The sequence below is a fragment of the Nanorana parkeri genome, unplaced genomic scaffold, assembly GCF_000935625.1.
Source record: "Nanorana parkeri isolate BGI_ZX_2015 unplaced genomic scaffold, ASM93562v1 scaffold1601, whole genome shotgun sequence".
NCBI classification, from domain to species: domain Eukaryota; kingdom Metazoa; phylum Chordata; class Amphibia; order Anura; family Dicroglossidae; genus Nanorana; species Nanorana parkeri.
The window spans coordinates 332,814-354,621 of record NW_017307869.1 but is presented as its reverse complement, the minus strand read 5'-3'; the positions used below and the strand labels follow the sequence as shown (position 1 = coordinate 354,621).

At 48.2% G+C, this 21,808-nt stretch overlaps 1 protein-coding gene across 2 annotated transcripts; it reads left to right on the top strand.

Annotated features, from left to right (window-relative positions):
* The first annotated feature begins 5,910 nt into the window (after nt 1-5,910).
* ZBTB21 (zinc finger and BTB domain containing 21) lies at nt 5,911-8,995 on the top strand. Of its 2 annotated transcripts, XM_018570814.1 has the most exons (2): nt 5,911-7,372; nt 7,961-8,995. In XM_018570814.1, the coding sequence occupies exons 1-2, from the start codon at nt 5,915-5,917 to the stop codon at nt 8,960-8,962; spliced, it is 2,460 nt and encodes an 819-aa protein (XP_018426316.1). In that variant the 5' UTR covers nt 5,911-5,914; the 3' UTR covers nt 8,963-8,995. The 2 variants fall into 2 exon arrangements, with proteins under 2 accessions (XP_018426316.1, XP_018426315.1); XM_018570813.1 differs by having other exon boundaries at nt 5,911-8,995.
* The last annotated feature ends 12,813 nt before the right edge of the window (nt 8,996-21,808 follow it).

Here is a 21,808-nt window from a genome sequence, read left to right as displayed (position 1 = left end):
CTGGTATATCTGTAAATTATCGTACGTTATATGAGTTTTGTCACACTGATAACAGCCAATCAGCTGCCAGCTCATTACTGACATTCTGAGTATTATGATGTCATAGTGAAGATGAGTCCAACTAGGGATGTCCTCGTCACTGCTGTGGGCGGAGCTCCAGGTGGGGTCCTAATGTATGTGGCCGGCGACTGCCCAAAGGACTCCACCTGGAGCGCCTCCCACCGGACCAGCGCTGACTCGTTGCTGCTCTCCCGCACAGCACCATAAACCCCCAGTGGTGAATAAATACCACCAAAAGAAAGCTCTATCTGTCCCCAAAAAAGGGTATAAAATTAATTTCAGTACAGCGCTGCATGACGGAATAAATGTCAGTCAAAGTACCGCAGCGCTGAATACTGAAAAATGGCCTGGATGGGAAGGGGGTTTAACACCGCGGATGTCAACTGGTTAAACAAGAGTCCCGGCGGCAAAAGTCGCCGGGAGTCTGTTTAAACAGCCCCGATGCTGGCGACGTACACTGCACGTCATCAGTCACGAAGGGGTTAAGCAGGGGCTAATTGCACATCTATTGTCTCCATTGTATTAGCAGTGTGTACCCTATATGTAATACATATATAGAGTACACACTGCTTATACACTGCAGACTATACATTTACAATGATCCTCTGCTAACATGAATGGATAAATGATCTGTATGTAGCCCTGTACTATGGATCATTTAACCCATTCATGTTAGCAGAGGATCATTGTAAATCTATTGTTGCAGTGCACTCTATATGTACATTACTATATATAGTATTAAAAAAAAAAAAAAAAAGTATCGGTAATTGGTATCGGCAAGTACTTGGACTTGGTCCTGAAAAAGGGGAATCGGGACATCCCTAAGTCCAACCAATCAGCTCATCCTTTACATTCCGAGTTCTGTGACGTCATAGGGAGGATGATTCCAATCCAATCAGCTGCCAGCTCATCCTTTACATTCGGAGTTCTATGATGTCTGTACGAGCTGTAGGACCACGGCGCGGTTTCCTCTATAGGGACATCGATGTAAATGAGCCGAAAACGCCCCTTAAACTCTTTTTAACATAAAAGAAATCAGGAGATATACAACACAACATTGTGCAGCCAATCCGCTCGCAGCTTTTACACATATTGCAATAAAAACAAAATGCAATGTGCAGAATAATAAAGATTTTATTATAAAAGGGGGGGCAATTTTACACAAATGCAGGACTGCCTGGTGTGCATGCTGGGACTTGTAGTGCACCTGGCTAGACTATGACATGGCTGTGATGACCCAGGAAAGTAGATGAGAGCCCCCCCCAGCCGGTCAGCCCCTGCTGCTGATGATGACAATAACAATCATCATCACTTTCTCTCTCCCCGGCCCCGCCCACCTCTCCTCCCGCCCCTCCGGCGGCTCCAGCCAATCGGAACGCCGCGCACGTGACGAGCGCTCCATGCGATGACCTCATTCTCTGGTGTGGGATGACGTCAAATTCAAGATGGATGGAATCACGGCGGCAGGAGCTCGCGGATGAATCGCGGACCGGAGGGAGACGGCCGCCGCACGGAAAAGCTCCGCAGCCTGGGCCGGGAGTGACGGTGGGTTGCGCGGAAGTTCTCGCAGAGCCTCCCCAAACGCCAGGCCGTTTCCTTACGCTGACGTAACAACCCTGCGGTGGGTTCTCCGTTCATTTGGTCACGACTTCCCACTTCACGGCGCGCCTCCGCTTGTAGCTGCCAGCTCGCCTACCTCTGTCTCCCCCACACACACACCCTTCTGAGCAGGCAGTCGCTGCAGTGCGCATGCGCCGGTATAAGTAGGGGCCGTTGCCGACTGCGCTTGCGTGCTGTTTCTGCTTGGTTTGACTCACGTGACGCGTTGAGGGCATTTCCTATTGGCGGGGTTGTCCAGCCGTTGATTTTCGCGCTACGTGTGTCCCAAGTCATGTTCTTGGAGACCACGCCTCCTATGACGTGTGTCTATGGGAGAATGGCGTGCGCCGTAGAATTACGTGGCTGTTTCACGTGACGAGTGTTTTGTTTTTTCTTTTCTTAAAGGGAACCTGTCAAAACTAAAATATTGTGAGAGAAATTCTGACTCTCGTGACACTTTCCGGATCTACTAATTATTCTACTACAAGTCCTATCATACCTATGGCTTGGCTGTCAGAGTCTAGCAATGCCTCAAGGGACTTGTAGTTCCCTACCCCCAAAAGTTGCCCACCTCCTGGTGGAGTAAGTCATTAAACTGGTGTCAGTATGCTGCAAGTGCTTCCATTTAGACAGGTCCTCTTTTAACCCTTTCATTGCCAAGGTGTTTTTTGGGGTTTTTTTTACCCGGAAACAGCATATACAGGGCTCAATACCCAGACTGTCCAGCTGAATTTAGACTGGTGGCTACCCTAGCCCTAGGGGGAGAGCAGCCTCCTGACATGATTGCAGATAGGAAAGAAGATGATGCTCCCCTTGCTATCTGCAGGTTTATTTAGTATACTGACAGCTGTTACCAATAACAAGCTGGCTATTGCACCCACCCTCTGCTGCTGTCAATCAGCAGTAGAGGACCTGATGGAGAACTTCAGGTCCACCTCTGCTGATTGACAGCAGCAGAGGGCAGATGCAATAGCCAGCTTGCTATTGGATATTGCAAATTGGAATAGCCAATAGGTCTCTAGCTATGCATTCCTATGCTGTTTTTTTTGTTTTTTTTTCTGACGGCCGGCGGCCTCCGATGTCAGAATAAAAAACCAGACAGCAAGAATAGGTTTACTCTGCTAGATCGGGGAGAAAATGTTTCTCTCCCGTGTGTCTGGGAGCCGCTATCTAATAGCGGGAGCGTCCGGGAGAGTTGGGATGTCTGATGTTATGATCCACATTTTAGGCCTGGAAATTACTTGGAACCCCCAAAACATGATATATTTTCTGAAAGCAAAGACCCCGTAGAATAAAATGGCAATTCTTTATCGAACCCAAAAATGTAGTAAAAGAATTACACTTAAGTTGATTTCAGTGCCCAAAAACACAATAAAATACCCATTTTATTTTTTTTTTGTAAAATATAAAAGATGACGATGAATAAATAGATACCCCACATAGTAGTACAACTATAAATAAATAACTGGCGCCAAAAAGCAATAACTGCTCCTGATAATGTCTCCAAAGGCACGGGGGCAGCTCAGGGAAACCGGATGTCTAGTAACAATAAAGCACAAGGAGCTCCTCCATGGTGTAACACTAATTTATTGTAACCTTGAGTTCTGATGAAAGGGGCTTGGCCTCTGAAACGCGTCAACTGAAGGAGGGTCAGCGTGCAGATGGCTTCAGTTTAGCACGAGCACCTTCATTACCTGCCGACATTTCGTTCACCCATCTTCATGTCATTCTGAGATCCTATCTTTTAATGCTCGTTTATCATGGCTGGTTTGTAAGTAGCTTTTCAGCTGGCTTTTTTTTATTTACAATAAATTAGTGTTACACTATGAAGGCGCTCCTTGTGCTTTATTTTTACTAGATACCCCACATGCCCAGGATAAACATTGCGTGCGTTCGTGAAACGTTGAAAACAAAAAAATACGGTACCCAAAATTCTCCATAGGAAACGCTTTAAAGGCCCCTACAGGTCATCACTTAAAGTGTAGCGTGAGCGTCTTTTCCGTACGTAGGCGCACCCAACGCGTGTTTGTTAATACGCACGCGGTCGTGTTGGCCTGGAAACTTTCCTTTTTATTATTATTTTTACTTTTTTTTTCCTTAACTTTATTGCTATCACATAGGAGACATACAATCCCCCTATGTGATAACACATTGAAGGTGACAGGTTCTCTTTAAGGTAACATTAGGGGTCTATTAGACTCCTAGTGTCACCTTTCCACTCCAAAGAAGCTGGATCGTGCTCCAATAGCTTCTTCCTCAGCTTCTGCATCCGAGCAATGACAGCTGAGGGACAGGAAGTGATGCAGTCAGAGTCGCTTCTGGTCCCATTCAGCGGGCGAGGAGATCGGATAACAAATGTTCGCCGGTCTCATTCCCTTCTTTCCGCTGACACCAGCGAAGCCGATCCTGTGCCCGCAGAAGGGGTAGCGGAGCCCTGGAAGCAAAGGGGAGGGGGGGCACTACACCGGCCCCTGGAAGCGATCTGGCGGCTGCTCAGCCATCAGAATCGCTTCCAGTGTAAAGCCGACAGTCTGTATAAAGGGGTCGTCTGCCAGTGCTGTATGACATAAGTGGGTAGCAGCAATGTTAAAGGCGTAGTCCACCTTTGTGACCACGTTTGATGTTGCACTGGGAGCACCATGGCTATTCCATAGCATTAAAGGTCCTAAGTGCTGTATGGTATGCAGGGGACACCTCTACCCCCTTAATGCTGAAGGCATGTTCCTAACTTTAATGCCTGAGCTGTTTAATGGGCTTCCCAATAATGTGATTGGCTGTCACAGTGATCACCTGATCAGGAGCCTGTCCAACTTGTTCTCCCTCTTTACGCTGCGACCTGAAGCTGTTGGTGACAGGGTGGTCACAGTGCTGGGAGCACACATTGAGCGTACTGAACCGGAAAACAAATTGTTACACATATATGTGGCAGCATGCAAGAAGGCTCTCCTCTGTGCTGCCACATATCTGCGTACAGGAAGTGGGAGGGGGTCAATGTGGACATGGATCCATTGAGTATTAGTAGTAGTCAGATGTTTATTATAAATTACCTATAAAAAAAAAAGGTGGCAGTTCACATCCAATGTAGGCATTACATCAGTACAGTGGCGTCACTAGGGGGGTGCGGGCCGCACTCGGGTGACACCATTAGAGGGGTACAGTCCATTAACCCATCGCACTCAAAACCGATGTTCCTTATAAAAAAGACGGGTGCTGCGGCAGTCGAAGGATGGCAACCGTCTATAATCACAGAACAACGTAGACACGGGCATTGCAAGTAATGAATCAATGGCGTCTGTTTATTGACGCATAAAACATACAGTAGCACAATGCATCGAAAAGCCTTTTTGATGCATCGTGCTATGTTTCATGCGTCAATAAACGGACGCCATTGATTCATTACTTGGAGTGCCGGTGTCTATGTTATCCTACCATTAGAGGGGTGACACCAAAATGACCGACAGTCATTTTGGTGTCACCCCCCACCTGAAAAGTCGGACACTCGGTTATGGACCGAGCGCCTGACAGTTTCGGGAGAGAGGAGGGGACCCGGTGGCATACCTTATCCCTCCGGTGACTGTCCCCTCCTCTCTCTGCCGGTGCCCATCACCAAGACGTCACGGCATGCGTGGTGACGTCATGGCGGGGTGTCACACGGTAACCGCTCCGGGTGACACCCGGGCTCGGGATGCCCCTTCATCAGTATCTGCTGTTGTCAGTTTTGAATTGGTATGAGCTGAGAGGCATTGTTGTTATAAATACATACAGGGTTATTCACAAAGGGGTGAAGAGTTTGGAGATTTCAGGAGAAGGGAACAATCTAGGCCAGGGATGGCCAAACTGCGACCCTCCAGCTGTGGTGGAACTATGAATCCCATGAGGCTTTGCAAGATTCTCAGAGCCACAGACATGAATCCAGGAGAGAGATGCTTCATGGGATTTGTAGTTTCACCACAGCTGTAGGGCCGGAGTTTGGCCATCCCTGATCTAGGCCAACATAGCTGAACTGGAAAGTGAGCTGAATTGGAGAATTTTTCTAAATCAGCTATTCTGTCCTAGATTGTTCACTTCTCCTGTCTTCTCCAAACTCTTCACCCTTTTGTGAAGAACCCTGCTAGTTAAGCCTTTCCATCTATGAAATGAATAAAGTGTTTCCTCTTCTAGCGCACCAAATGATATACAATAAATTCAAGAGAACCTGTAGCGCAAATGTTCATGCATGGTTGTGTTTTGTTTTGTTTCTAGGTTTTTCAGAACAATGGATGGCCTTCTACATTACATAAATCCAGCTCATGCGATTTCCATTCTAAGTTCGTTAAACGAGGAGCGTCTGAAAGGTCAGCTGTGCGATGTTCTTCTGATAGTCGGTGACCAGAAATTTAGAGCACACAAAAACGTCTTGGCCGCCAGCAGCGAATACTTTCACAGTCTGTTCACGGACAAAAACAACGAGTCTCAGGCGGTCTTTCAGCTGGACTTTTGCGAGGCTGACGCGTTTGAGAACGTCTTGAACTACATCTATTCGTCATCGCTGTTTGTTGAAAAAGGAAGTCTTGCAGCAGTTCAGGAATTAGGATACAGCCTTGGAATAAGTTTCCTGACCAATATTCTTTCCAAAACCCCACAGGCACCATTTTCTTCTCCCAGCAAGAAGTCGTCTCTCCATGAGGAAGATGAAAGTGGGTCTCAGCAAAGAAGCGTTATCGTCTGTCAAAGCAGAAATGAGGTCCAAAGCAGAGACTCGTGTAGTCAGGACAAAAGCCAGACAAAGCCTTCAACATCATTGGGGAAAGCGAGTTCTGTTAAGCATCACATGCGACCGGGTGATTCCCTTGCCGGTTTCTTGTCTTCTGAAAGGAAGTGGCATGGGCTCTCTAACTCAGGTGAGCCACCCTTAAGTGGTTCGCTAAAGCGAAAAGCAACATTTCATCAAAAAGTATCTGAAGGACACGATGATTATCACAATGACCATCCTTCTGCTGGATCATATCCAAGGGGAAATGAGATTTTGAAGAGGAAATTGGCATCAGCATCTTTACTTGGCTCAACGGAACCTCTGTATTCGTCACAGAAACCGGAAAAAGACGCTTTGGAAATGAAAGATGAAAGAAACGTTCTGAGTTATCCTCAGCTGGGACTTGTTGCGCCTTCTGCCAGATTCTCAGGCCCACAGATTGACCGTAGCGGTCCACTTGTTAAGAGTCTTCTTCGAAGGTCATTATCTATGGACAGCCAAGTTCCTGTATATTCGCAAAGTATTGACTTGCAGTCTGTTCAGGTATCATTATCCCCACGTGATAATCCAAATGAGGATGTGCCTACTGGAATATCTCAAAGGCACTCTTTAAAGGGAACTCTAGATAAACCTGGTATCCGAGACAAGGACCAGGAAAAGACAATGGATCCTTTAAGACCCTTTAGTTCATCACAGTCAACTTCTACAGAGAATGACGTATGCATAAAGACTGAGCCTAGCAGCCCCGCTTCGGAGCCATCAGAGGTGATGCGAATAACCGTAGGAGATGCCGCCCAGAAAAGAAGTAGGGCGTTTCCTGTTAAATCCGAACGCCCTCCGCATTCAGCTAAAAGAAAAAATCCGCCTGAAAAAAGAATGCCACCTTTAAGAGTAAGATTGAAAAGGAGTAGTTCCCCCGAATCTGATGGAAACTTTGCAGCCCTTGGCGATTTCTCGGACTCGGATGATAGCAAGGAGATGGTCATCGCAGCGCCGGATATCCTTCAAAACAAAAAGTTCAAATGTAAACACTGCCTTAAAATCTTTCGATCGACAGCCGGCCTTCACCGTCACGTTAACATGTACCATAACCCCGAAAAACCCTACTCGTGCGACATTTGCTACAAAAGGTTCCACACGAATTTTAAAGTGTGGACGCACTGCCAGACGCAACACGGCATAATGAAGAACCCGTCGCCTGCTTCGAACGCACAGACAGTTTTGGACGAAAGATTCCAAAGGAAGTTAATAGACATTGTAAGGGAGCGGGAAATTAAAAAAGCCCTTATGTTTAAGTTGCGACGAAGCAAATCAGGCTTTCCTGGATCTTCTAGCAGCCAAGCACAAGCCATGAAAAGAAGCTTGAGATCGAGAACCAAAGCTGCTTTCACTTGCAACCAGTGTGGGAAATCTTACCGGTTCCTCACGCAGTATAAACAACACCTCAAAATGCATCCGGAAGAAAAATCTACGTATAGCAACAAGAGCATCAGGCCTAAGGTAGCTTCTCCCCCGAAGAGCCCAGAGGAGAGCAAGGAGGTGTATCCCTGCCGGCTCTGCAATGTAAAGTTTGCTTCGTTTCTCGAACAGGGGAACCACGAACGCATGTGCAGAAATGCTACGCTGTGCCCTTACTGCAGCCTGCGGTTTTCAACCCCGGAGCAGAAAAACGAGCATGAACCAAAGTGCGAATATAAGAAGCTGACATGCCTCGAGTGCATGCGAACATTTAAATCTTCTTTCAGCATCTGGCGTCATCAAGTCGAAGTCCACAACCAAAACACAATGACGCCGACGGAAAACTTTTCACTGCCCGTGCTCGATCACAACGGAGAGGTCGGCATCCCGCCAAGGTTGCCGTCTTTGTCCGAGTCCGGCAAGGGCGACAGCTTTCTCGCATCGAAAGACGACGGCGTTTATAGCGACTCTTCGGAACACATGAACTTCGATTCTGAGGATTCAAACTGCCTCCCGGAGGACCTTAGCGTTTCCAAGCAGTTCAATGTTAAAATTAAGGAAGAGCCCGCAGATGAGATGGACGATAGCTCGGAAGCTGTCTACGGTCAACAGGAAGACGTGGCTGGCTCCGAGCGCGGCAGGTGGTCGTGCGAAAAATGCGGGAAAACGTTTACAGTTCATAAGCAGCTGGAGCGCCACCAGGAACTCTTGTGCTCGGTCAAGCCTTTCATCTGTCACGTATGCAACAAAGCCTTCCGGACGAACTTTCGACTTTGGAGCCACTTTCAGTCGCACATGGCACAAGGTGAAGATTCGTCTTCTTTTAAAGAGCCAGAAGCTTGCGCTCCTGTCAGCTCTCCATCTCCGCCTCCACCTCCCCCGCCACCTCCGCCACCTAAAATACCGCCTATAGAGCCGGAGAGGCGGCCGTCTTTTCCAGAAAAATCGGGCGCGAACGAAAAAGGCTTTGCCCCTCAAGAATCAGATACTCTTTTTTACCACGCCCCCCCTCTTTCAGCCATTACCTTCAAACGCCAGTTCATGTGTAAACTGTGTCACAGGACCTTTAAGACCGCGTTCAGTTTGTGGAGTCACGAACAAACGCACAACTGAACCCCCCCGGTGCTACAATATATGTGTTATTTTTGTTTTTCCTTTCCTGACATAGTGACCTTTTCCTTTTAGATGTAGGTACACTGCTGAATCCTGACCAGAGGGTTTGGCTCTTCTATGCTGTGCCATACGCTGGTGTAGCTGCTATTTTGTTTCACCGACATACAATTCTGAGCATTTCTCGCTGCACTGGACTGCACACACAATGTTGTTCATCTTGTGTTTTGGCGTTGGGTCTTTTGGGTGAACCAGTTGTTGCCTCAGTGTATTGCTGGCTTTAAATTAGACAGGGATGTGATGTTTTTTAAAGACCCTTCTGAGTTTCTCCAATTATGCAATACAATCAACACCTGGTTGTGACTATTATGTGAATTGGAGTGACATTCACCATATTTATTCCCAGATAATTTTTGTACAAGTCATTTTGAATTGAGAAAGCTGGTCGGACGACCAGTGAAACGTCTTCCAAGAAAAATGCAGCAGGTCCAGTTGCCTTGACTTATTTTTTTACAGATATATCATGACCTGGATGAATGAGAACCTTCACAGACGTAGACAATAATATGCAGTCGCCCCCCATTCCCTCTTGCAACAGTCTCCACTCATCTGTGAAGGCTTTCGAGTGTGTTTGCCAATTTTTTTGCCAATTTAGCCAAAAAGAGCCTTTGTCAGGTCAAGTACTTATATTAAACAAGGAGACCTTAGCATTCCGATTCACCCCAAAGGTGTTCAGTAGGGTTGAGGTCAGGGCTCTGTGCTGGCCACTTGAGTTCCTTCACACAAAAGTCATCAAACCATGTCTTTATGGAGCTGGCTTTGTGCACAAGAGCAGTTTTACTGGAACAGAAAAAGAGGCTTCCCCAACCTGTTGCCACAAAGTTGGAAGCGCACAATTGTCTAAAACAGGGGCAGGCAACCTCTGCTCTCCAGATGTGATAAAATCCCTGCGGCTGTTGGAGTCTTACAGTGGGGCTTAGTTACGAAACTGATGGGACTTGGACCGCCTTCTGCCAGATCCTCAGACCAACAGATTGACCATAGCAGTCCACCTTTTAAGAGTCTTCTTCGAAGGTCACTATCTATGGACAGTCAAGTTCCTGCATATTCACAAAGTATTGACTTGTAGTCTGTTCAGGTATCATCATCCCTACGTGATAATCCAAATGAGGATGTGCCTACTGGAATATCTCACAGGCACTCCTTAAAGGGAACTATAGATAAACCTGGTATCCGAGACAAGGACCAGGAAAAGACGATGGATCCTTTAAGACCCTTTCGTTCATCACAGTCAACTTCTACAGAGAATGACTTATGCATAAAGACTGAGCCTAGCAGCGGCTCAGACTCGCCTCCCCTTCAGCCATGTGACATCTGTGAGCTTCCTCACCGGCACCTACATCTTCCCCAGGTCTTCTTCCAGCTTCGGGATCTTCGAGGTTCTTGATTTGCCATGCCAGGATCATGTAACTCCCGCATATACTACATTGTTTCCCGGTCTTTGGGGGTTCGGGATATTCGGCCATCTTGATTGGCTGTGTCATGATGTAATTCCTGCACAGGCGTGGAAGTTCATTCATCCCGCCATATGCCAAATTTTTACACTGAGCTGTGCATGCATTGTAGATTGAAAATAAAAAGGTGAACAGGTAGGTAAGAGTCTTTTATTGCAGAAGAGACTAACAGGGTTATTCACTAAAGGGTGAAGAGTTTTGGAGAAGGCAGGAGAAGTGAACAATCTAGTAGGGATGCACGGATACTGGTATTTCGGTATCGAGTACCAATATTTTTTTACCGGTACTCGCCGATACCGAGTACCGGAAGTCCCATTCAGGAAGCCAGGCGGCGTGTAATGACTCGCCACCCGGCTTCTCGATTAGCAAGGAAGCCATCCCCATGCTTCTCGTCACTATGTGACGAGAAAGCATGGAGCCGGCTTGCTGGCCAATCATGGAAGCCGGGCACCGTGTAATGACGCGGCGCCCGGCTTCCTGACTGGCCGGGAAGCCGGCTCCATGCTCCCTCGTCATGAGGTGACGAGGGAGCATGAAGCCGGCTTTCCAGCCAACCACAAAGCCGGGCGCTGCGTCATTACATGGCGCCCGACTTCCTGATTGGCCAGCTTCCCAACCAATCAGGAAGCCGGGCAGCGCGTCATTAGATGCTGCCCGACTTCCTGATTGTCCGGTAAGCCGGTTCCATGCTCTCTCGTCAGTGACGAGGGAGCATGGAGCCGGCTTCTCGGCCAATCAGGAAGCCTGGCAGCGTGTAATAACGCGCTGCCCGGCTTCCTGATACAGGAAGTATCGGGCTAGGCATCGGAGCATTTGGGCGAGTACAAGTACTCGCCCAAATACTCTGTATTGGAACAGATACTGATACTAGTATCGGTATCTGTGCTTTCCTACAATCTTGGCCAAAATAGCTGATTTGGAAAAATTCTCCAATTCGGCTCACTTTCCAGTTCAGCTATGTTGTCCTAGATTGTTCCCTTCTCCAAACCCTTAGTGAAAAGCCCTGTAAGATGTATATGTATAAATGGTCACAGAGCTAATAGCTCTGCGAACTTGTAAGATTTATATTTGCAGTGCATTATGGTCACTAGATGGAACTGAGGACCATAAGATGTTCCTATGTTCCTCTGCCCAATCTAGTGACCATAATCCACTGGGAATCTAATACTTAGATGTTTGCTGTGCGAATGTTTACTATATACACCCCTTAGTATGACTTTTCTGCAATAGAAAGCCTGCCTGGTTGCTCTTTTTACATTTTTAGTATTCACAATAATAACCTCCTTTCCTGGAAGCACATGAACTCAATACATTGGAGGGGTGACAACATACTTTTGGCTGTATAGATGACCGGGTGTCAACTCAGCTTTGGCCATATAGTGTATCTATCTTCTACTAAGATTATAAGGGGGGTTCTGGCTTCTTTATTGGGGTTCTGGTTTCTGGCTTTATTGAGGAAACCGAGATGGGGAACTATGGCAGAGACAGCTTGCTGATGGAGTCTCCAAGAGATCTGAAACTCTAGTGACCCAACCAACGAGACGCCTCCATCGTTAACATATCATTTTTAGATGGACTTACCCTTTAAGCTTCAGCAGTTTACCGTTTCTTATTTGTTCTATCAGAAATCTTCAACAATTCCTTTTCCAACAATTGGGTCATTTTTAATTTTTTACCACCCACCAGTTTCAACTACCGACCTTTACCGTAAAAGACAATTATTTATCCATTGACAGTTCTTGAAGGCATGCAAGTGTCTAGATGTGTTTTTCTTTATTTTACAACAGCACAATGATACAATTTTTACAATTCCTTTGATTCAGGGCGGGCAGGTCAGCGGAGGGAAAGTTTGTACTTCATTTACTCTGTAAACTAGATACTAAATCAACTCGGAAAGCACAGTTTGAAGTTACAGAATTAGGAATTTACAATGCTTCATGTCCGTGTTGCTAAAAAAAAAAATGAGGCTGGGATTACTACAGATCTGTCGCAGCGTACTACTCAGTGAATTACAATACTTTTATATAAACCGTTTTTTTCCCATTTCCAGAGTTGGTTGGGGAAAGTCGTATGAGGTTAAATAGGGTAAATGTGCATAGAAATTGCCGTTACTATTTTTTTCCAATAAAAAAAGGTACATTTTGTCATCAGTTATTGTTGTTTTGGTCTAATCTTTATGTGTTATGTACCAATGAGATCCTGTAAGCGCAGGCAGATCAAAAGTTAAAGCCAATATAAATACATAAGTGAAGTAGAGGCAGAGCGGTCCTTATAATGAGGCATGTGTTTGGGGCGGCAGAGTGACATGGCTGCCGTGCAGAATAATGTTTGCAGCGTACCTGCTGCTCCCCTTTCCAGCCAGAGCGTCCCAGGTTGCTAAGAGCCAGGCGGAAAGACATATTAATGGCCATACACATCTCCCTGGCCAGCTCTCAGCAAACTGAGATGCTCTGGCCAGTGTCCCACCCAGCTTAAGGCAACCAGTCAGCTGGGCTGGACGCCGGCCAGAGGCGGATGATGCAGGAGCCACCAACCCACCCTGAACGTGCACCGCCAGCACCCAGCCCACCCTGACCGTGCACCACCAGCACTCAACCCACCATGAACGTGCACCGCCAGCACCCAGCCCACCCTGACCGTGCACCACCAGCACTCAACCCACCATGAACGTGCACCACCAGCACCCAATTCACCCTGACTGTGCACCGCAGGCACCCAATTTACTCTTACTGTGCACCGCCAGCACCCAACTCACCCTGACCGTGCACCACCAGTACCTAACCCACCCTGAAGTGCACCGTCGGCACCCAACTCGCCTTGAACGTGCACTGCCAGCACCCAACTCACCATGACCGTGCACCGACAGCACCCAACTCACGCTGACCCTGCACCACCAGTACCTAACCCACCCTGAAGTGCACCGTCGGCACCCAACTCGCCTTGAACGTGCACTGCCAGCACCCAACTCACCATGACCGTGCACCGACAGCACCCAACTCACGCTGACCCTGCACCACCAGTACCTAACCCACCCTGAAGTGCACCGTCGGCACCCAACTCGCCTTGAACGTGCACTGCCAGCACCCAACTCACCATGACCGTGCACCGACAGCACCCAACTCACGCTGACCCTGCACCACCAGTACCTAACCCACCCTGAAGTGCACCGTCGGCACCCAACTCGCCTTGAACGTGAACTGCCAGCACCCAACTCACCATGACCGTGCACCGCCAGCACTCAACTCATCCTGAACATGCACTGCCAGCACCCAACTCACCCTGAACGTGCACCGCCAGCACCCAACCCACCCTGACTGTGCACCGCCAGCACCCAACCCCCCTGCCTGACAATATTGGGATCCAACTTGGCTGCCTGTCAGCTAGCTTCGTCTCTAGAGCCAGCTGCGCCAGTTCCCTACCAAATCTGTTCCACCAATGAGCGCTGGAGGAGCATAGAGAGGAGGAGGAAATCCTTGCAGGGAGCGATGACTGTCAGTTCCTGCTCTCTGCAAGGAGAAGGGAGCGGAACGATAAGTGGTCACATGATCACTCAGCTCTCGCTATAGTGCCTGCGTGGGACAGCTGCGTGGATGCACGTCAAACACGCTGTCAAAAACCGCAGGAAGCTCGCAGCTGAAAATGCTGCACAAGCTTCTTTGCCGCGTGCGGCAGCCCAATCGAAAGAATGGGCTAATGTGCAGCAACGGTGGAAAAATCACATGCACACACGATGTGCATTCACGCATCGCAAAAGTGTAAATGGGGCTTTAAAGCAACCATCCCATCCCACAACCATGACCGCACTATTATTTTTGGTGTACTTCCACCCTTACTCTTGCCTGTGGCTCCATGTTAGATATAGGTATCAGAGCTGTAGTAGGCACTTGATGGAGCACATACCTTCACTCCCCCACTGCTACGTTCCGCTATCAGAGACAGGAAAAGCCTCCCTGTGTCAGCTATAAGTTGCTCACATTGTGCCTTACCCAGGCCTATGGCTTTTACCTGTGTGACAGCGCTGATGATTGGCCCAGAGTTGTCACATGGAGCAAGTCACCTGCTCATCCATACCTGGAAGTGGCGGGTAACTTCTTCGCTCGCTGAACAGAGCAGTGGGAAGAGAAGAAATGAATGTGCTGCTGGGGAGGGAGGTATCCTGCCATGCCTGTGCAAAACACTGGTTTGCTCGAGTCCCTAAAATGACTCGCTATTGTCCAACGATTACACAAAGTCTTCACTGACAATAAAGAGTACTTTCCAATCCTGCTGCTGAAGCCGTCGAATTCCACCTGGTTGAAGAGATAATCTTGGTAAAAGATCTCCAGCATTTGGCACACTTCCAGGTCTGTCGGAAGCCCGATTCCCCGCTGTGCATTGTGGTTCCTTCCACCGGCCACTACATCACCACTGTGTCCTATAGTGACATAGGAGCCCGTGGAGGAAACCACAGAGTGCAGCGGGGATGCCAGTATCTGACACCTCCCAAAGCGCCAAATGCAGAACTAGACATGTGCACTGGCTAAAAATTAGTTTAGTATCGTTTTGATTCGGATTTGTGTTATTTTGTTTTTCGGGATTCGGGTGTAAGAGTCAATTCGGATTCGGACGAAATTTGTTAGCGGTAGTTCGTTCGTATGTTCGTTTCGTTTCTTATTCGGTTCGTTCGTTCGCAACAAAGTGAGATTTAAAGGGGGAAATTTTTTTCTCCTTCTCTAAAGGCACTTTGCTTCAACGAACAAACGAACAAAAAGAATAAAAAACAAAACGAATGAACTACCGCTAACGAATTTCGGAAATGGAAATTCGGATTCGTTTGCATTCGTTATATCTGTAATTAGGAATTTGGATACATCAGAATGTCCGAAGTTCCGAAAACTCGTCCGAATTTCGATTCGGAACTAAACGAATCGCACACGTCTATGCAGAACATCTCTGAGCAAGATCCTTTTCAAGTCAGTGGAGTTCATGCGAGGCGAGTACTGTTTGATTTGCTGGAAGGTCTTTATTTCATCTTTTGAGAACAGTAACAGAGTCCCCATTCACATTATCGCACCTTACGGCCCCTTCCACACGGGCGGTCCGATTGGGTCAGCCTCTCAGTTTTTTAAGCGGGCCTGATCAGATGCCCAATGCTAGTCTATGGGCAGCCGAGTCTATACAAAAGGACGTTCCATTGAAATCTGACTCCCCATTCACCGACATGGGGTCCGGCAGCTTTAGTTCTTTCCTCCATCACAAGATGAAGAAAAAAAACTGGAAGAACGTGAGTGATGTGACAGTAGTGACATACAATCCGTGTTGCTCTGGACAAGAGGGAATCCGGGCATGGACCCCCTCCTGATCAGCCCATGTGGAAGGGGCCTAAAGGCATTGGTGTGATGCAGTGGCAATTATCCTAAATGACGCCTGCAACGCACTTTGCTGACGGGCATGCATAGCAGCAGAACACACAGCAACACACTGACTGCCGAAAATGCCGCATGCTTGATTTTATGCTGGGTGGGTTGGGAACCCTCTTCAAACAAATAGGCTGCCCTAATTCAAGACTTGTTAACGTGTGACACAACGTGCATGCCTTTACCGTACCACAATGGCCCAGGCTGGTGTGAATGAGCCCCTAAAGGAGAACTATGAGGTGAGTGAAAATCACTCGGCCTCATAGTTCGAGCCGATGTGTGACACAGGTCGGCTCAATTGATCGGGAAGTGAAAGAACACATGCCGTCGCTCGCTCACTTCTCGATCCTGTCTCTGCAGAGAGCCGTGACTGTCACTCACGGCTCCCTGCAAGGATTCCCCCCTCCCCAGTCCGATCCTCCAGCGCTGGCGGAACGGAAGGGGGAGGGGGCGGGAACAGCTGGCTCTGCCTCTAGATGGGCAGAGCCAGCTGTCACTCACGCAGCTGGGTGGATCCAGGCAGAATTGTCGGCATCCGTTCCGGCTGCGGAGTCTCAGTATACCGCGAACTGTATATACTGAGCTTTGGGTGACGGGAGGACGCTAGTTTGTGTCCTCCCGTTAACCTGAGGAGAACTATGGGGAAAAGCCCTGACCCCATAGTTCTCCTTTAAGGAAATTGTCAGCCCCCACAATTAGGGATGCACTAGTATAAGTATCGGTGCCAATGCCGAGTATTTGGCTGAGTACTCGTACTCGCCCAAATGCTCCAATGCCTAGCCCGATACTTCCTGTATCAGGAAGCCGGGCAGTGAGTCATTACACACTGCCCCGTTTCCTGATTGGCTGGGAAGACGGCTCCATGCTCTTTCGTCACTTGATTCCTGATTGGTCGGGAAGCTGGCCAATCAGACAGCCTGGACGGCGAGTTATTACAGACCTGAGGCGGCTGGTGACGAGGGAGCATGGAGTCGGCTTCCCGGCCAATCAGGAAGCCAGGCGCTGCGTCATTACACTGCGCCCAGCTTCCTGATTAGCCAGAAAGCCGGCTCAATGCTTTCTCGTCACCTGGTGACAAGGAAGCATGGAGACGGCTTCCCTGCTGATCGGGAAGCAAGGTGGCGAGTCTTTACACGCTGCCCGGCTTCCTTAATGGGACTTGCGGTATCGGTATTTGGTTTCGGCGAGTACCGGAAAAACAAATATCGGTAATCGAAAAAACGCTATCGGTGCATCCCTACCCACAACCCCTGACCTTCCAGAAATGGAGATGTGCCACCCTGCCATCGATCTATGACAGGGGTGGGCAACTCCGGCCCTCCAGCTGTTGTGGAACCACAAGTCCCATGAGGCATTGCAAGACTCTGACAGCCACAGGCATGACTCCCAGAGCCAGATGCATGATGGGCTTTGTAGTTAAAGCACAGCTGGAGTTGCCTGGTCTATGGTGTCTGCAAAAAAAGTAACAAACAATGTTATGTGTTAATCATAAACAGCTGAAACCAGATTGCTGATCGTTTGGCATTCGGAATAGAGAACTGGTGGATGTTTATGTAATGGGGCTGATTTATAAATGGTCTGGCTGGCACAAGGCTGGACGGATGCCATTCGCACGGCATAAGCACCCCTACATGGCCTTGAGAAGTAAAGGAAATACCTATGCTCCTCAGCACCACCTAGTGGCACTAGTGCCATGTAAATAATTGGGCGGAACTTTTAAAAAACAGCCCCAAAGTGTATCTAACCCCAAGAACAGAAATGTAATTTATATTGCAGCTTACCGCTCCTTACATGTGGCGGCTGTATTCCTTTTCTTTTTTCAGGTTTTTTTCTTTATTTTCAACAAGTGATTCTATCAGTAACACACTTCCTGTGCTAGGGTGACAACGCTCACTGTACTGGATTTATGAAGAAGCCACGTTGTCATTCTAGCACAGGACTACAGAATACCTCCACCTCTCCTCATCTCTATTACATGGGGAGGGTTGGGGGCGGGGGGCTGTGTTTTGTAGCGCACAGAAGAGAACTGGGACAACTGCTAATGGAAAACATGTGACACAAACATTTTGGCGTGTTTTTAGGCCCGGTCTCCTCCTCCAAGCAACCAATTTTTATTTTATTTATTATTATTTCAATATTTTCTATTTCTGCTGCCGAAAAACATTGCACAACGTCCCCGGCTCAGAAGCGCAAGACACCACAACACCGCACAGAAAAAAAAACAGATACAAGGACGATGATGACATAAGAGGTCACAGAGGATACGGCTTGTCATTGGCTGAAACAAAAACGCCTGTAGCTTATAAACGCATGAAAAGCGCTTCAAAAACGCATAAAAAATGCGCAAAGACATGCATCAAAAACCACCTTAGTACCGGAGCATTTTATCCCTCCTAGGCCGCAGGTTTCTTCTGGCCCGCACGTTTTGTCCTCGGCCGCACCTCCCGCCTGGGCCGCAGGTTTCTCACTAGCATGTTCCTCCTCAATTCTGCCTCTGGTCTCAGCAGCTACTGGTAAGTCCCCCTGTGTATCCGAGACTGACTGTGTGTGAGGGCACTACATGTGCCAGCAGTCCCTGTCCTTTTAATGTGCCGTCATACACAGGACTGTCATATAATGGACAGGGACTGCTTGTAGTGTCCTCACACGCAGGACAGTCATATCATCATTATATTACAGTCCTGGTGCCCTGTGTGTGATGGCACTACAAGTGTCAGCAGTCCCTGTCCATTTAACGTTTCATAAATAGATACCATGGTATTATTGAATTTTCTACCCACCTGAGACCCTGCATAGCCCCCCTGAGACCCTGCACAGCCCTCCTGAGACCCTACACAGCCCTCCTGAAACCCTACACAGCCCTCCTGAGACCCTACACAGCCCTCCTGAAACCCTGCACAGCCCTCCTGAAACCCTGCACAGCCCTCCTGAGACCCTACACAGCCCTCCTGAAACCCTGCACAGCCCCCCTGAGACCCTGCACAGCCCTCCTGAGACCCTGCACAGCCCCCCTGAGACCCTGTACAGCCCACCTGAGACCCTGTACAGCCCTCATGAGACCCTGTACAGCCCTCCTGAGACCCCGAACAGCCCACCTGAGACCCCGTACAGCCCACCTAGGACCCCCCCATAGCCCTACTGAGACCCCGTACAGCCCACCTGAGACCCCGTACAGCCCACCTGAGACCCTCCACAGTTCTCCTGAGACCCCGCACCTTCCTCCTGAGACCACCCACAGCCCTCCTGAGACCCCCTACAGTCCACCTGAGACCCTGTGGACAATACAGCAGGCCGCCACCCCGGAATAGCACAGGGTATGTAGCTTCATATTATTCTGCATAGCTGTATGATGTATTGCTGGGATTTGTAGTCCCTCTACAGCTTGGAGTCCGTGGCAGAACTTCCAGGGTCGCAGAGGTTACAGCTGGGACCTGGTTCTGGTGCTCCATCACTATCCTAAAATCATTAGTCTGCATTGTTTTAGAAAAACTGTCACGACACACGAAAAAGGTACTTGTAATTGGTATAAAATGGTATCTGTGTATCCATACTTTTGGCTTTCTTTTTCTTTCTTCCTTTCTTTCTTTCTTTCTTTCTTTCTTTCTTTCTTTCTTTCTTTCTTTCTTTCTTTCTTCCTTTCTTTCTTTCTTTCTTTCTTTCTTTCTTTCTTTCTTTCTTTCTTTCTTTCTTCCTTCCTTTCTTTCTTTCTTTCTTTCTTTCTTTCTTTCTTTCTTTCCTGATCCTAATGCTAACACTGACCATAACGCTGACACTGAGCCTAAAGGTCCCCACACACCTTGCCATAATCGTACGATAATCGTGGGAAATCCCGCGATCGTACGATTATCGTAAGGTGTGTGGAAGCCGTGCGACCTCTACTACTGTAAGGTCGCACGACTTTTAACTTACGGACATGTTCGAAAACCCGCCGAGCATCGTACGATGTTTGGCGGGTGTGTCACATGTTCGTAAGATAAAAGCCGGACAGGCCGGTGTGCGCAAGCGCACACTGCCCATTCGGCATTGCGGTCATCGGAAGCCCGCCCCTCAGGGGGGCGCGGCTTGCGATCATCGCAAGTACGATCTGCCTATGCAACATAGGCAGATCGTACGTTTTTTTAAGTACCTTACAACCATCGCAAGATAAAAATCTTGCGATGGTTGTAAGGTGTGTGCCCAGCCTTAAGCTGGTCATACACCTATAGATTATATGCAGAGTTTCTGTGGTCAGATGGAAAAGGTGCAACAGATTCTTCCATCTACACTATACTGTGTGGATGGAGTCATCTCCACCTGGGCCAATCTGTTGCACTTTTTCCATCTGACCACAGAAAATCTGCAGATAATTGTAAGGTGTATGGGCGCCTTAACACTGACACTGACATTAATGCTAACACTGACTCTATCTCTAACACTGACACTGACCCTTTCTCTAACACTGACCCTATCTCTAACACTGACACTGACCCTATCTCTAACACTGACACTATCTCTAACACTGACACTGACCCTATCTCTAACACTGACACTGACCCTATCTCTAACACTGACCCTATCTCTAACACTGACACTGACCTTATCTCTAACACTGACCCTATCTCTAACACTGACACTGACCCTATCTCTAACATGGACCCTATCTCTATCACTGACGCTATCTCTATCACTGACCCTATGTCTAACACTGACACTGACCCTATCGATGACACTGACACTATCTCTAACACTGACACTAACACTGACCCTATCTCTAACACTGACCCTATTGCTGATACTGACCCTATCTCTAACACTGACCCTATCTCTAACACTGACACTGACCCTATCTCTAACACTGACACTGACCCTATCTCTAACACTGACCCTATCTCTAACACTGACACTGACCCTATCTCTAACACTGACCCTATCTCTAACACTATCTCTAACACTGACACTATCTCTAACACTGACACTGACCCTATCTCTAACACTGACCCTATCACTGACACTGACCCTATCTCTAACACTGACACTATCTCTAACACTGACCCTATCTCTAACACTGACACTGACCCTATCTCTAACACTGACCCTATCTCTATCACTGACCCTATGTCTGACACTGACCCTATCGATGACACTGACACTATCTCTAACACTGACACTAACACTGACCCTATCTCTAACACTGACACTATCTCTAAAGGTGGCCATACACTGTACAACCATCGCAAGACTTTAGTCTTGCGATGGTTGTAAAGGGATTAAAAAAACGTACGATCTGCCTATCTTGGACAGGCAGATCGCACTCTCGATCATCGCAAGCCCGCCCCCCTGAGGGGCGGGCTTCCGATGACCGCAATGCTGAACGGGCAGTGTGCGCGTGCGCACACCGGCCCGTTCGGCATTTGTCTTCCGAGCACCGTTCTAACCAGCCGAGAATCGTACGATTCCCGGCTGGTTTTCGAACATGCTGGTTCGACGGAAGACGTGCGACCGTACAGTAGAAACGGTCGCACGTCTCCGTTCACACTGCTCGATTCTCGTACGATCGCGGGATTTCCCGCGATTCTCGTACGAGAATCGAGCAGTGTATGGACACCTTAACACTGACCCTATCTCTAACACTGACCCTATCGCTGACACTATCGATGACACTGACACTATCTCTAAAACACTGGCACTGACCCTATCACTGACCCTGACCCTATCTCTAACACTGACACTGACCCTATCTCTAACACTGACACTGACCCTATCACTGACACTGACCCTATCGCTGACACTATCGATGACACTGACACTATCTCTAAAACACTGACACTGACCCTATCGCTGACACTGACCCTATCTCTAACACTGACACTGACCCTATCACTGACACTGACCCTATCGCTGACACTATCGCTAACACTGACACTATCTCTAACACTCCCACTGACACTCTCTCTATCACT